Raw genomic sequence first — 17,635 nt, forward strand, 5'->3', positions numbered from 1 at the left:
TAAGAGTCTTACAGTGGCTGCACTGCATAGTTCAGAAAGCCTGGACAGAGGGACGAATTCCTGATGATTGGAGTAGAGCTCTCATAGTACCCATATATAAAAAGAGAAATAAAACTGAATGTGAGAATTACAGAGGTATTTCCCTACTGAGTGTTCCTGGCAAGATCTATGCAAGTATACTTGAGAAACGGTTGAGAAGAATTGTGGAAGAAAAGCTTGGTGAAGAACAAGCTGGATTCAGGCCAAATAGAGGCTGTCAGGATCAGATCTTCACTTTACGACAAATAGTCGAGAAAGCATGGGAATATAACAAAGATCTGTATTTAAGTTTTGTTGATTTGGAAAAGGCATATGACAAGGTGCCAAGAGAGAAGCTATTCAATACGCTGCAGTTATATGGTGTCAATGGGGCATTATATCAAGCAATACTTAGTCTGTATTTGAGTTGTGAGTCAGCAGTTAGAATTGAAGGAAGTACAGGAAGATGGTTTAATGTTAAATCTGGTGTGAGACAAGGATGTACATTATCCCCTCTGTTATTCATTATCTATATGGATCACATTATGAAGGAATGTGGTATTAAACCTGATATCAAAATTGGAGATGTTAATGTCAGCTCTTTGCTTTATGCGGATGATGTTATACTTCTAAATAAATCCGCTACAAGTCTGCAAGATTCTCTGACTAAATTGAATAGCTGTTGTAATAGATATGGTATGAAGGTCAGCAATAAAAAGACAAAGACAATGAAAATAGGCAGAATCATTGAAAATGTCAACTGTGTTGTGAATGGAGAACCTGTGGAACAAGTAAAACATTTTAGCTACTTAGGCACAATTTTTACTGAAGATGGTAAACTGAATATAGAAATAGACAACAGAATCAGCAAAGCTGGTATCGTGGGAAGTCAATTGAATAAATTCATATGGAATAAGAAAAAATTAGTCGGAACACTAAATTAGCTGTATACAAAACTGTGTTCAAACCAATTTTAACTTATGGATCTGAGAGCTGGGTCAGAAGTAAAACACTTGACCAAAGACTAGAGACCGCAGATATGAGAGTCCTGAGAAAGATTAGAGGCGTGAACAGATGGCATCAATGGCAATATCATATTAAAAATGAGGATATTAGGAAAGAACTTGACATTGTCAGCATCCAGGAATGCGTTAGCAGAGCTAATCTCAGATGGTATGGTCACTTAAATAGAATGGGAGAGGAAAGATTAGCAAAACAAGTGTTCTCTGCCAGGTTGGCAGGAAAACGACCCAGAGGAAGACCAAAATATAGGTGGATTGATACGGTACAAAGTGCCTTAGACGATAGAAATATAAGATCTGATAATGTTGGAGTCTTGACAAGTAACAGACTGATTTGGAGGAAAATTGTAGATAGGAAGTTAGTAATGATGTAATTTTTTCATGTAGTACTGTCATATCCTGTACACCCCTTGAGGGTACATGGCAGGAATTTGATGATGATGATGATGATGATGATATATATATATATATATATATATACACACACACACACACACACACACACATTTTTTTTCAGATGGAGCTTTATTTCCTGGGAATGCAATTTTTTTGTTCCAGCTTAGAAATAATATATCTTCGTCTACCTGTTATTATTAATTTGTGCAGTTAGGGAAAAAAAAATTCCTTTTGAATTGTTCAGAGAGGAGCATTTTGGTTTGGTTAAAAACCATTTAAACCCATGGGAGAATTATAAAAAGTGATTCCTATTCCCCATGAGTTAATTGAAATAGGCTGTTAAGTTGGCGAGATAAGAGTGGTTGACATTTTAATGTTACTAAATGCGAGGTTTTGCAAAAAGGAGCACTTTGGAGTGCAAAAGCAAAGTGATGCATACTGCATGCATTACTCTTTCATACAGTATAATCTTAGTATTTTGAATGTTTATCATAAAAAACTGTGGTTGTTGATTTTTTTTGTTTTTCATAATTTCAGCTTCTGAAGGAATTACACCTCCTGATAATGGAGGGCTAACTGTGGAAGCAAGAGTGGAAGATGGGAAACTATATTATGATAAGAAGTGGTATGTATGAATGCAAATGTTCTGTATATGTTTTCTGTGCTCATATCTTTTTCTTGTGTTTTTCAGTTTCACATGTGAAAAATACATTTTGTAATTACAAAAAACATTCTCCTTAAGTAAATGCAGATGGTATGAGGGTGACAGATGTAAAAGAGATTGTTCAACTAATGAGTGCCCACTTCGTTAAAAACTATCAACCTGGTGTACACAACATTGTGTTCACTGCTACCTCTTCACTGGATGAAGAAACTCAGCTGTATGCACAAACTGAATAAAAATTCAGCAATAGGAACTGTTGGGATATCAACAGATGATGCAACAGTTCCTATTGTACTGTACTAAAAGTACAGTACAACCTGGTGTACACAACATTGTGTTCACAGCTACCTCTTCACTGGATGAAGAAGTAGTGTACACCAGTTGTGTACACTACTTCTTCATCCAGGTTGTGTACACCTAGGTTATTGTACTGAAAGAGTGTTCATCTGAACTGGTTATTCCTTTGACCAAGCTATTCAATATGAGTCTCAGAACAGGGAAGATTCTGCAGGAATGGAAAGAATATATGGTAATTCCATTGCACAAGGGTGGTGCAAAGACTGATGTATCCAACTATCGACCAATTAGTATCTCAGGAGTGGTGGTGAAGATTTTGGAAAAATTGGTTAAGGCTTGCATTCAGAAATGGGTTGACAGTGAATCTCTATTTTGCAATGAGCAACATGGGCTTACTAAGGGAAGGTCATGTATTAGCAACTTGCTCACATTCTTTAACAATGTTATCATTGAACTAAACAAGGGAAATGGATATACTATGATACGTTTGGATTTTTCTAAGGCTTTTGACAGAATACAGCATGGTAGACTGTTGTATAAATTGGAGAATATGGGTTTGGATTATAGAATATTAGCATGGATAAGAGGATGGCTGACTGACAGATATCAAAAAGTGGTTCTATGGGGGATGTAAGTCTGCAAGATTTAACTTAACAAGTGGTGTACCACTGGTTAAGTTATTATTAAGAGAGACCTCCAGAGAGTAAAGGACTCACTGAGGAGGGCTACATACTACATGCACCAGCTCTCATACTTATTCTTGAATTCATTCACACTGCTTACACTCACAACATCCAATGGCAATCCTTTTCACTAGTTATATATGGGAAATATATGACTTCTGCATTGCTTCAACCTTGTACCTCTTCTGTGGCTACCTTACTGGGAAATAGAACAGTTCTGCTGAATGGAGGGCTTATTCTGTCACTGAGTGGACCTGCCACTGAATTTCCTGTTCTGGAGTGATTCAGGTCAGGAGTGATGAATTTAGTAGTGAACCTAGGGTCACTAAACGAGAATCAGAAATCCTGTATGACCCTCTCATATCACCCCTCTTTCTTCTGTTCACTAGTGTCTGCAGTCTACAAATTCTCAATCTGTCTTCATAATCAGTATTCCACAATCTTAATATTATTTTTAAGATTGTGGAATATTGATTATGAAGACTTACAAACTTCTGAGAGGGTCATACTGGATTTCAGTCGATGGAATTTTTCAATTTATGGAGGGTGGGGAAAGGACAAGAGGGCATCCTTGGAAACTGAGAATGAATGCTGTAAGAAGGGAGTGAGGGCTAGATTTTTCTCTAGGGTGGTGCATGATTATAATGGATTGCAATTGGATGTTGTGAGTGTAAGCAGTGTGAATGAATTCAAGAATAAGTATGATAGCTGGTGCATGTAGTATGTAGCCTCCCTCAATGAGTCCTTTACTTTCTGGAGGTCTCTCTTGATAATAATAATTTATCCAAGTGTAGGCAAACAAAGTTTGTACATGAAGTATCTTCATCTCTAGGCTACTTGCATATAGAGGCAAATGATTTCACATTAATTGACTTAGTATCCTATAATGCATCCTTTTGGGCATGTATCATACTATGCATTATGGAAAATGCCACTACCCAAACCAATTTCAACACCTTTATTGAAGTTTGAGGTAACTCTCTTAAAACTCTGAGTGATTTACAAGATCACTCTGATTCTCGTTTAGTGACCCTAGGTTCACTACTAAATTCATCACTCCTGACCTGAATCACTCCAGAACAGGAAATTCAGTGGTGGGTCCAATTAGTGACAGCAATAAACTCTCCATCAGCAGAACTGTTCTATTTCCCAGTAAGGTAGCTCCAGAAGAGATACAAGGTTGAAGTAATGCAGAAGTCATATATTTCCCATATATAACTAGTGAAAAGGATTGCCATTGGATGTTGTGAGTGTAAGCAGTGTGAACGAATTCAAGAATAAGTATGATAGCTGGTGCATGTAGTATGTAGCCCTCTCAGTGAGTCCTTTACTCTCTGGAGGTCTCTCTTAATAATAACTTAACCAGTAGTACACCACTAGTTAAGTTAAATCTTGCAGACTTACATCCCCCATAGAACCACTTTTTGATATCTGTCAGTCAGCCATCCTCTTATCCATGCTAATATTCTATAATCCAAACCTATATTCTCCAATTTATGCAACAGTCTACCATGCTGTATTCTGTCAAAAGCCTTAGAAAAATCCAAACGTATCATGGTATATCCATTTCCCTTATTTAGTTCAATGATAACATTGTTAAAGAATGTGAGCAAGTTGCTAATACATGACCTTTCTTTCTTTCTTTCTTTCTTTCTTCCCTTAGTAAACCCATGTTGCTCATTGCAAAATAGAGATTCACTGTCAACCCATTTCTGAATGCAAGCCTTAACCAATTTTTCCAAAATCTTCACCACCATTCCTGAGATACTAATTGGTCAATAGTTAGATACATCAGTCTTTGCACCATCCTTGTGCAATGGAATTACCATATATTCTTTCCATTCCTGTGGAATTTTCCTGTTCTGAGACTCATATTGAATAGCTTGGTCAAAGGAATAACCAGTTCAGCTGAACACTCTTTTAGTACAATACATCTGTTGATATCCCAACAGTTCCTATTGCTGAATTTTTATTCAGTTTGTGCATATAGCTGTGTTTCTTCATCCAGTGAAGAGGTAGCAGTGAACACAATGTTGTGTACACCAGGTTGATAGTTTTAACCAAGTGGGCACTCATTAGTTGGACAATCTCCTTTACATCCGTCACCCTCATGCCATCTGCATTTAGAAGAGTTATTCTTTCTTTTACTTGCAGCATATCAGTAGAATTCCTGTGGGTTGTCTTTAGCTCGCAGAATCAGTTTCGTTTCCTACTCAGACTTTGCTTTCTGTACAACAGTTGTGACTATTCTAGCGTGCAGCTTATAATTTTCATAATGGACATCATCCTTATGCACATTATATCCCTTTCACATCATCCTTTTCTTACGAATCTCTTGCTTAGTAAGATTAGACATCTATTTGACTCCTACTCTGTTTATTCTTCGAACTCTTGGGACATATTCTGATATCGCATCATTTAAGTATTGTTTAAATGCTTCTCATGCGCTGTCGATATTTTTTCCCATCCAGCAACCGATCACATTCCACTGAACTCAGTATACTCCTCAGTTGGTCATAATTCCCAGCTTTGTAATTCAGCATGTCACCTTTTCTGAATGGAACATTCATAAACTTAGTCACTTCCCAAGTGAGTACCACATGATCACTGTCACCAACCAGAGGCAGAACAGTAAATCTAAATTTTCTCAAGCAGAAATGAAATTTCTGCCTTGAGAAAATTGCTCTGCAACAGCATAATAAATTAATTTTTATTCTTCGCATGAGATTCTACTTCTACCCAATCAATATTTGGATAATTAAAGTCTCCCATTATGATTACTCTTTTTGTGCTCATATTTTCTGTTTGCTTATGCATTTCTTCATCACTAGCCACCGATCCATCAGGTCTGTAACAACACCCTATTATGATCTTGTTAGATTCCGCTTTACACCAGATTGCTTCAAACTTACTGCCACATTAAATAGTAGTAGTAGTACTACAAACATAGGTCTCAACTCTTATCTGGATTCAAATTATCTGATATCATTAACAGCAAACCCCCTCCTCTCCTCTCCTATTCTCTATATTCTTCCTAAAAATACTGTACCCTTTACACTCAATACCAGTTAGTATGTCTGATTTTGATAGCCAGGTCTCACTAATGCCTACAAAATGAGGTCCCAACATATTGACCAAGGCAACAAACTCTACCCCCTTTGTTTCTGATACTCCTAGCATTTGTGTACAAACATAATAATCTACCTGCATGTTCTTTTGTATACTCTTGACTGCAGTCTGCATGATACATTTGGACAACACTAATTAATTAATAAAATTAAAAGTAATTAAATTAAAAACTAATTAACTAATAAATAGTTAAACAAGAATATAATTTCTTGGCAACTTTAATTTAGTACAGTAAACACTGTTTGAAAGCTTAATTGTCAAAGTTTCTTAAGCATTATTTTTGTGAATGTGGATTAATATATTTTATTTATTTATTTTATGGCGTGCCCTCAGGAAGTCTTGCACTTTCAGTTGTTTCTTGCTTGAAGAGTTAACAGTCAATGTTGAATCTTGCCTTGCTTGCTGCAGACATTCTTCATTCTGAACTAGAGAGGTTAAATCTTTTAAATAAATCTATCATCTTTCAGCAAGATGGGGCTTCTTATCATTATGCTTTGCATGTGCAGCAGTTGATGAATGTTTCACATAACTCTAAAATTGGCATGAACAAAGTATCACATACATTCATAATGTTGATTTTTTTTTTAAAGTTTCATAAAAAAAACTTCAGTAATTAAGCTTTTGAATAGTGTTCTATAACATTTATGCATCTTAAATTATTAACCTCCCAACCAATTGAAGTGAATGAAATACTCAGACCACCTTATAAATTTTCATGAATCAAAACACAGCAGCATTCTGCTTTTTATCATGTAATTCTCCCCCCTACTTCACTGTTAATCCCCTAACATTACATCATTAATGGATTAATTAGTAATGGAATGAACTTTTGTGTCCAGCTGACTTAAAGTATACTGTTTTACTTGGAATATCCTTCATTATTCTTCAATGCATTGCTTGGAAAGAAGTAGATGCCATGGCTATTTGTTAGGAACAAACAGCCATAGTGTCCTCCTTAATAAGATGTAGGACCTCCTTTTGCTGCAATGACTGCAGCAATCCTACAGGGCATACTTTCCAGTATGATAGTGATCAATGGGAATTTTGGACCATTCTTCCCGTAGGCATGTAATAAGCTCCTTGGGGGACAGACGTCCTTCGACCCCACCCGACACTCCATTTCATCCCACAGATGTTCATTAAGGTTGAGATCAGGCTTCTGTGGAGGCCAGTCAAATGTGGTGACATTCATGTCCAAAAGCCATGCAGTTAAAGCAGCAGCCTTACATGGTGCATTGTCTTACTGTGGTCATTTCCATAGAAACACCACAAAGTAGGAAGCATTGCATTGTCCAGAATGTTCAGATACCTCTCAGAGTTCAATGTTCGTGGTGCCTCAAACATATGTTTGAGGCCAAACAAGGAAAAAACAGGACCATATATTATACCACCACAAATTTCATAGTTGCAAATGCACACTCATTAGGCATTTGTCACACCCATGCTCATCCATCTGCTCAGTAGAGGGTGTAGTATGATTTGTTGCTAACAGAGCTTTCCAAACTTTCACATCTCACTGTACATGCTGTTTGCACCACTGAAGTTTCATTTTGGTGTGGATAATGTGGGGCTGCATATTGCGGTCCTACCATGGAACCTCATGTTGTAAGCCACAGTTCTGAATGTTTTTGTGCAGATTCATGTTCCAGCCAATTCCTGGAACTCTGCCTTCAACGTGCCAGCTGACAAGTGGCAATTTTTACACATTATCCTTCATACACTCTATGGTTATGTTCGGTGAGTGTGGTGGATAGTTCCCTGCTGGTTGCAAGGATAGTCAACTTACATTTGACTCCTTGCACTTCCATCTCAGTATGGCATCACTGATTTTTGACCTGGGATGGACCAATTTGTCAACAATTTGCTGAACAGATAGGTCTGCAACATGGAAATCTATCACAATGCCTCTTTTAAACTCCATCAATTCCCTTCTTGCAGCCATTTCATCCAGACATATTTTCACAAATTTTCACAAAATTTGATAGTTGTTAACTTGGGAGCATCACATTCCTCCAGTTTATACCAGCCACAAACACATGACTTGTTACATGGCATGATGTAACTTGCCCATGGAGGTGTCTGTTGACTTCTTTCCAAGCAGTCTATTTTAACTTATTTATGTACAGTTTATCTATTGTTTTTTTTTTCCCAAAATGAAAACAAATTACATATTTGCAAAAATAAAATGAATAATTATTCTGAAAGGTGAGAAGAGATCAGTCTTAGCAATGAATTTATTTCGGAATGGAATAAGATTTTTGCAATATTGTGATGTTAGATAACAGTGTTTTCAAATAACATTTACTGAAATGATATGATTTTAACTTTTTTCTTTCCTTCCAAATCACCATTAGATGGATCATCATGCTGCAGTTTTATATACCAGTTTTTCTATTTTTACGAACAACAAATGATGTTAATTTGTATTATTCATTTTTGAGTGTGAGACTTTTAATATCAAAAATGTATGTCCAGTAATATTTCAATGGATTCTCAATCGCTCTCACCTTTTGCTTATAATTGCAACAGTTGATTTTTAGTAACATGCAATACTTAACTGCTGTAGATAGGATGTGGTATAAATATACGAAACATATCATATACAGATTGATTCAAATGTTATGCTCAATTTGAATAATTCTAATTGCATCCACTACTCTCTCTCCACCTCCCCCCTCCCCCAGAAACTAAATTATAAATAACTCCTCTGTCTAATATCCTACTGGCAAGATAGAGATCTAGAGGATGATCAAAATCTAGGTGACTTTATGCAGTACAAAGTGCCTTAAAAGAGAGAAATATAAGATGTGATAATATTGGAGTCTTTGACAGTAATGATGTAACTTTTCATTTAGTATACTATATAATATCCTATATAAGGCGTTATTGTTATGGCTGTGTTAAATAAAGGGAATGGATACACTGTGATACTGTTGCAATTTGCTAAGGCATTTGATAGAATACCAATAAAAGGATGTTACATAAACTGGAGAATTGTGGAACATAAACTATTGGCTTGGGTAAGTGGATGGCTGATAGATAGGTATCAGAATGTTCTATGTGGGTGGGTTTAAGATAACCATTGGTGTGTCCCAGAGATCAGTCCTTAGACCATTGTTGTTAATCTATATATTAATGATATTGGAAGAGGCGTGATAGGAAATCTTCAATTGTTTGCTAATGATAAAAAGATAGGCAGAGAGATGCTAGATGTTACTGTTAATCACGTCAGCTGTTTCAGTTCTGTTATAATTCCTATCAGCTGCACCATTTGTTATATTTCTTTCAATAGACTTTTTACCCTGAGTGTTAAGTAAATATACAAGTGTTTAATCCAATTGGTGCAATGACTTTTCATGTGACTCAACACCAAATAATAAAAAAAAAAATACATTTAATTAACTTAATAACTACAAAACTAATTGGAGCCAAGGTCTTATTAAATAGAAACTATATTTGAGAGATCTTTTATCTATTACTGCTTTCCTTAACATGTGCTTAATCAGTTTTCTAGCTTGAACATTTTGTTTTTCGCAATGAATTCCTACAAACACTAAACGGTCATTAGAAACAATTCTTTTTCAGGCCTTTTTTTCCCAAAATATTAACCTTCTTAACTTCCATTGAACTGTGCATTCTTTCCACATATTTCTTTCATTCTTTCCACATATTGTTCCATCCATTCTCACTGTTTCACTGAGAATAAATATTCTTACCTCAGACAGTTTTATTTACAAGATGACAAATGATAAATTTATTACCAGAGAAGAACAGTTTCCTTGACTACTTTATAAACACTGTATCAACCTAGAGTCTCTTCATCATCATCATCAAATTCCTGCCATGTACCCTCAAGGGGTGTACAGGATATGATTGTACTACATGAAAAATTTACATCATTACTAACTTCCTATCTACAATTTTCCTCCAAATCAGTCTTGTCAAGACTCCAACATTATCAGATTTTATATTTCTATCGTCTAAGGCATTTTGTATACTATTAATACACCTATATCTTGGTCTTCCTCTGGGTCGTTTTCCTGCCAACCTGGCAGAAAACTTGTTTTGCTAATCTTTCCTTTCCCATTCTATTTAAGTGACCATACCAACTGAGATTAGCTCTGCTAATCTCAGGTGGTATGGTCAGGAATGCGTTAACTCAGCTAACGCATTCCTGGATGTTGACAATGTCAAGTTCTTTCCTAATATCCTCAGTTTTAAATATATATATATATATATCATCATCAAATTCCTGCCATGTACCCTCAAGGGGTGTACAGGATATGATAGTACTACATGAAAAAAATTACATCAACTTCCTATCTACAATTTTCCTCCATATCAGTCTGTTACTTGTCAAGATTCCAATATTATCAGATCTTATATTTCTATTGTTTAAGGCACTTTGTACCGTATCAATCCACCTATATCTTGGTCTTCCTCTGGGTCCTTTTGCTGCCAACCTGGCAGAGAACACTTGTTTTGCTAATCTTTCTTCACCCATTCTGTTTAAGTGACCAAACCACCTAAGATTAGCTCTGCTAACGCATTCCTGGATGCTGACAATGTCAAGTTCTTTCCTAATATCCTCATTTTTAATATGATATCACCATTGATGCCATCTGTCCACACTTATAATCTTTCTCAGGACTCTCATTTCTGCAGTCTCTAGTCTTTGGTCAAGGGTTTTACTTCTGACCCTAGCTCTCAGATCCATAAGTTAAAACTGGTTTGAACACTGTATACAGCTAATTTAGTGTTCCGACTAATTTCTCTCTTATTCCATATGAATTTATTCAATCGACTTCAAACCGTACCAGCTTTGCTGATTCTGTTGTCTACTTCTATATTTTATTTACCATCTTCACTAAAAATCGTGCATAAGTAGCTGAAATGTTTACTTGTTCCACAAGTTCTCCATTCACAACACAGTTGACATTTTCAGTGATTCTCCCTATTTTCATTGTCTTTGTCTTTTTATTGCTGACCTTCATACCATGTCTATTACAACAGCTATTCAATTTAGTCAGGGAATCTTGCAGACTTGTAGCGGATTTATTTAGAAGTATAACATCATCTGCATAAAGCAAAGTGCTGACATTAACATCTCCAATTTTGATATCATGTTTAATACCACTTACCTTCATAATGTGATCCATATAGATAATGAATAACAGAGGGTATAATGCACATCCTTGTCTCACACCACATTTAACATTAAACCATCTTCCTGTACTTCAATTCTAACTGCTGACTTACAACTCAAATAAAGACTAAGTATTGCTTGATATAATGCCCCTTTCACACCATTTAACTGCAGCGTATTGAACAACTTCTCTCTTGGCACCCTGTCGTATGCCTTTTCCAAATCGACAAAACTTAAATAGAGATCTTTGATATATTCCCATGCTTTCTCGACTATTTGTCGTAAAGTGAAGATCTGATCCTGACAGCCTCTATTGGGTCTGAATCCAGCTTGTTCTTCACCCAGCTTTTCTTCCACAATTCTTCTCGACCGTTTCTCACGTATACTTGCATATATCTTGCCAGGATCACTCAGTAGGGAAATACCTCTGTAATTCTCACATTCAGTTTTATTTTCCTTTTTATATATGGGTACTATGAGAGCTCTACTCCAATCATAGGGAATTCGTCCCACTGTCCAGGCTTTCTGAGCTATGCAGTGCAGCAACTGTAAGACTCTTATACCACCACACTTCAGCATTTCTGGTCGAATATCATCTACTCCTGCTGCTTTTCCACATTTCACGCTTTTGATGGCTTTTTCTACTTCAAGTATCGATATGTATTCCGGGCTGTATGCCTGTTGAGCGTTTTTTACCACTGTGCTCTCACTGCTTGTTTCATTTAGCAATTTTTTGAACTAATTACTCCATACTTCAAGGATATCTTTTTCTCCTGTTTTCATGTCACCTTTATCATCTCTAACTCCTTTTACAGCACTCTTTCCTCCATTCCTAAGCTTCTTCAACAACCTCCAGAATATTTTGCCACTTTCTTGATATTTATTTTCTATATTCTTGCCAAAGTCCTCCCATGACTTTTGTTTAGCTAGTTTTACACAGTGTTTAGCATTCTTGCATCCATCTCTATATTCTCTAAGAGCACACGCTGACTTATTTGATAGGAACTTTTGATATGCTTTCTTCTTTTCCTTCACTGCCTCTTTAACTTCCTGTGTCCACGAGGAAGTTCTGATTTTTTTTATCCTTGCAGACAACCTCACCACATGCCTCTCTGGCAGAATCAATCAATGTTTTCTTCAGAGATTGCCAGTGAATATCCAAAGTTTGATTCCTGTTCTCAAACTCTCATTTTTTCTTCAATAATCTTTGTGTATTTTAGTCTACAGTTCGCATCTGAGAGCTGCTCAACTTTTATTCGCTTTAAAACTTTCTTACATGTTATTCTTTTCAATATGAAATTCAATTTTATCCTGCTCAAGACTAAATAGTGATCACTTCCAATTTCAAATCCTCTGTAGACTCTGGTGTCCTGCACCAGGGAGAAAACTATCAACAATAACATAGTCAATGAGACTTTTCTTATTCCTAGCCTCTTCTCTCCATGTGAATTTGTGCACATTTTATGTTGGAACATGGTGTTAGTAATAATCAGTCCATGTCCTGAGTAGAAATCCAACAGGTATTTGCCATTATTATTAGCTTTGCTCTTTTCTCCAAATTTTCCCGAAATATTTTTGTATGTCTCGCAATCATTTCCTACTCTGCTATTTAGATCCCCAACAAGGACCGATTTTTCATTGTGTCAATTGCTTTTTCTAAAGCTTCAAAAAATTCCTCCACTTCTACCTTAGTAGAACCTTCTGTGGGACCATAGGCACAATTAAGTCTCATTGTCCAGTTACCCATTCTCATATTTGCCCACACTACTCTACTTGAGACTGACTGCCATTCAAGAAGATTAGCCTCGTATTTTGTGTTGAATACTATGGCTACTCCCTTTCCTTGATTGTCATTGCCTGAATATAATATTTTGTATTTGTTGTTCAGAAAGATCTCACCAGTTTTTTTCTTTTTTGTCACCCCTATTATGTCGATCTGGTACTTATCTAATTCCTCAGCTAGCTCCTTTTCTTTGCCATTCAGGCTTCTTATGTTGATAGTATCAATCTTTTACTCTGGTGATTTTGAGTTGGGGTTTGTTTTCAGATTTGTTCCAGTAGCTGACTTTTCGGTGTTCGCCCTGGTTCCCTGGCGAAAACAACGGGGGCCTTGTTTAACCGGGCGATGCCCCAGCTGACATGAAATTTTGTCATGTTGTACCATCATTTTTTTATTTTGGTTTAACCAATAAGAATACAATTTGGTCGGCTAAATCCCAAATTGTCAGCCCATCCTCATTCGTTCAGTATCCAAATAGATACCCAACAGGGTGCACCACGAGAAGGTGAGGATTGGACATTAGGTCAGAAGCCCTGGTCAGTTCTCCGCATTCCTTTAAAGGCTATGTGGAGGTCTCCTCTCAGTTATACAGCTTTGACCCTTAAGCACCTATTTATAAAATATAATATATATCTCAATTTCTTGATATCTATTGATCCCAGTGGTGACTCTCCGAATTTTTCTCAGAACCCTCATATCTCTGGTCTCTAGTCTTCAAGTGCTTTATTTCTGTCCCAATTCTCAGATCCATAATTTAAAATTGAATTGAACACTATCTTTTATACTGCTAGTTTGACTAATTTATCTTATTCCTTATAAATTTATATGCATTTTTTTATTATTAAGACAGACCTCCAGTGAGTCAGAGACTGATTGAGGGAGGCCACATACTACACACACACACCAGTCATCATACTTATTCTTGAATTCATTCACACTGCTTGCATTCACAAAATCCAATGGCAATTGGATTTTGTGAATAAACTGAAATCCTGTATGACCCTTTCAAAAGTTTGCAAGTCTCAATCATATCACCCCTCTTTCTCCTGCTTGCTAGTGTCTCCAGTCTACAATTTCTCAATCAGTCTTCCATGATCCTGATATCATTTTTAACACTCGCTCCAATCTGAATCAGAATCACAATGGGAAACCTGTTGAACAGACCTGTGCACAATATTCAAGTGAGGTCTTATCAAGTCCTTGTAAAGAGACAAAAGGACATCCTTATCTTTACATGCGAAATTGTCTTTTGAGTTGTATTTGCAATCTTTGCCTTTGCTACATGGCCCCTGAACTTAAACTTCTTATATACTGACACTCCAAGATCTCTAGCCTCATCAGTTTCTTTAAGCATAATCCATCATCATCAAATTCCTGCCATGTACCCTCAAGGGGGTGTACAGGATATGATAGTACTACATGAAAAATTTACATCATTACTAACTCCCTATCTACAATTTTCCTCCAAATCAGTCTGTTACTTGTCAAGATATCCACATAAAGCAAAGAGCTGAAATGAACATCTCCCATTTTGATATCAGGTTTAATACCACTTTTCTTCATAATATAGATAATGAATAACAGAGGGAGTAATTTACATCCTTGTCTGATGCCAGATTTAACATTAAACCACCTTCCCGTACTTCCTTCAGTTCTAATTGCTGACTTACAACTTAAATAAAGACTGAGTGACTAAGTATTGCTGATATAATGTCCCATTGACACCATTTAACTGTAGCGTTTCGAATAGCTTCTCTCTTGGTACCTTGTCATATGCCTTTTCCAGATCTATAAAACTTAAATACTGATGGGGATAAAACATTGTTTTATCCCCATGATTTCTCAACTGTCTGTCGTGAAGTGAATATCTGATTGTGACAGCCTCTATTTGGCCTGAATCCAGCTTGTTCTTCACCAAGCTTCTCTTCTACAATCCTTCTCAACTTGTCTTCTCAATTCCTCTCATTTTCCAGTTCCCCATTCTCATATTTGCCCACATCAACTTTACTTGAGACCGCCTGCCATTCAAGAAGATTAGCCTCGTATTTAGTATTGAATACTATGGCTACTCCTTCTTTTCCTTGATTGTCATTGCCTGAATATAACGTTTTGTATTTATTGCTCAGAAAGATCTCACCAGTTTTTGCCTTTTTATTTCTTTCCAGTCACCCCTATTATGTCGATCTGGTACTTATCCAAATCCTCTTGTTTTAATTTCAATTTCACTTGTTTTAATACAATAATTAATATTACTGGCATTCTTGAGACAGAAGATGAAACTTTCCATTTTGCATTTCTTTGAACATTGAAATAGAATGTCTGCTTGATATCTCCTTTTACTTGCTATTCACTTATTAACAGTCTCAACTCTTCTAGAAGTTAAAGGATTCACCTTGCTACGATTCCTTTTTTGAATTCTTCTATTAATATATTCCGACTGTCAATTTTTTTAAAAACTTCCTAAAACAAATTCTCTGGTCTGCGTTCTCAAACTTCCATTCTCTCTCAACTTGTTTTTTCTTTCATTTCCCAGGTACTAAACACACTCCCTCTGTCAGTTCTCAATCACCCATCAATCTCCTCGGTGAGCATTCATACTTGTTCCACTAATTGGCAGTCAAGGAGTTAGTAATGGCTGCCATGTTATCATCATTGGCAGAAAGAGAATATCTTTACGTTGAATGAAAATATCAAAACACTTAAAATTTGTGAATTAAAATAAAGAACATTGAAATTATTACAACTATCAGATTTAGTAAATACAATTTACTAAATCTGAAATATTTTCAATTCATTTTAACATATATATCAATATTGGGCACATCGCTGGTGCCGATTATAAGTGGTTACAAAACCAAAACTAATAAAATTCTAACATATAGAAACAATTGTAAAAAGATTGATAATTGTAAATTATGACTATTTTTACACTACTGTTATACGGCATTTACAGGGTGATTTGAATAGGTTGCAAGTGTGATAAAATGCTAATGGTTGTCAATTCAATAGTAGTTCTTTATTCCTTTGTAACTGATGAGGCTTTTCAGGAGGGCATCATAACATCTTCAAGTTATGGTCGATAAAAGGTTGAAGTTCAAGGGTGACAGCAAAAATTTCAAATACAACTTAGAGGACAATTGCAATGTTGAAATAAACATTGACATGTAAGGATATATAAGTCATTTTGTCTATTTATAAGGCTTTGATACGACCAACCTGGAATACTGTGTGCAGATTTGGTCTCCTGAGTTCCAAAGGAATAAAGAAGCTGTGGAAAGGCTGCAAAGAATTACAAAGATGATATCAAAATTATGGAATATAGATTATGAGGATAGATTGAGAGTATGTGAACTGCAGACACTAGTAAACAGAAGAAAGAGGGGGTGATATAAAAGTGGTCTATAAATTTTCAGGAGGGCATTATAGGATATCTGTTGATAAAATTTTTTATTATATGGAAGGTGTGGAGAGAACAAAGATGCATCCATGAAATTTCAGTTAAGAAATGGATAAGAGCTAGATTTTTTGTCTCATAGCACCATGAGTGAGTGGAACAGTTTGCCTGTTGAAGTGAGTGCATGTATTAGGAATGAGATTAAGAAAAGATATGACAATTGGTATGTGATGTACAAACTCACTTGATGAGTCCTTGACACCCTGGAAGTCTAATAATAATATAACAGATTCCATAAATATTTTTTATAATTATCTGCTAACCAACTTTTTTATGTGCTTTTCCACCTTCATTGTATACCATTCATCTATATATGAACTTCCTTTTCGTGAATTTTTGCTTAATGAAACATATTTTAATATCTTTATTTCACTTTATGAAGTAAATTTTGCAACGATGTGATAATAATATGATAGTGATGTCAGTGATCTCAAATCATTAACTTTTTAGCATCAATTTTTGTTTAGTTTAGCTTTTAAACAAGTTTTTGAGGATATTTCTTAGTTTTATGAATAAAATGCTTCTTAAGAGAAGTGGAGTTAAAATAGAATAAATTTATTTTTGCCTTGTATGCCCCTCAGAAAAAATTGCATGAGAAATAATGGGATTTCAACATACAATTTTGAATTTTGACTTACAGAATAGTTTTGCTTCACCAGTAAATTTCATGAATCAAGGAATGAGTGTACTTTGCATTCCAGAAAACATAATAATTATATTAAACATGTTAATATCTGAATTGAAATTATATGCTTTCATTATATATACATATATACTGTATATCATTAGCTGCTAAATATTACATACTATTATATATATTGTGGAGTAAGGTTTAAATTTATAAGAAACTTTCTTTTTAGGTTTCACCGTGGTCAACCTATATATTTCGAAAGCAAAGAAGGAGGATCAAAGTGCAGTGGTGTAATATCAACTATTAGCTCTACAGAGGTGAGTAATAAAAGTCTCTAAATTGAATTATATAATATAATTGATTTATTTAAATCAATAAATTATTAACCAACATGAAAATAATAACTTACACTGCA

At 35.6% G+C, this 17,635-nt stretch overlaps 1 protein-coding gene across 2 annotated transcripts in view; it reads left to right on the plus strand.

Moving 5' to 3' along the window:
• Positions 1-17,635, plus strand: part of LOC150101918 (sin3 histone deacetylase corepressor complex component SDS3-like) — a 151,808-nt gene that overhangs the window by 110,832 nt on the left and 23,341 nt on the right. For both annotated transcript variants that reach the window (XM_090400938.1, XM_090400939.1), the window contains exons 8-9: positions 1,974-2,061; positions 17,450-17,537. In XM_090400938.1, the coding sequence (XP_090257064.1) occupies positions 1,974-2,061; positions 17,450-17,537 (176 nt within the window). The remainder of the gene's footprint in view (positions 1-1,973; positions 2,062-17,449; positions 17,538-17,635) is intronic.

The sequence above is a fragment of the Typopeltis vanoorti genome, chromosome 11 (genome assembly GCF_054136105.1).
Source record: "Typopeltis vanoorti isolate ZY-2024b chromosome 11, IOZ_Tvanoo_1.0, whole genome shotgun sequence".
NCBI classification, from domain to species: Eukaryota; Metazoa; Arthropoda; class Arachnida; order Uropygi; family Thelyphonidae; genus Typopeltis; species Typopeltis vanoorti.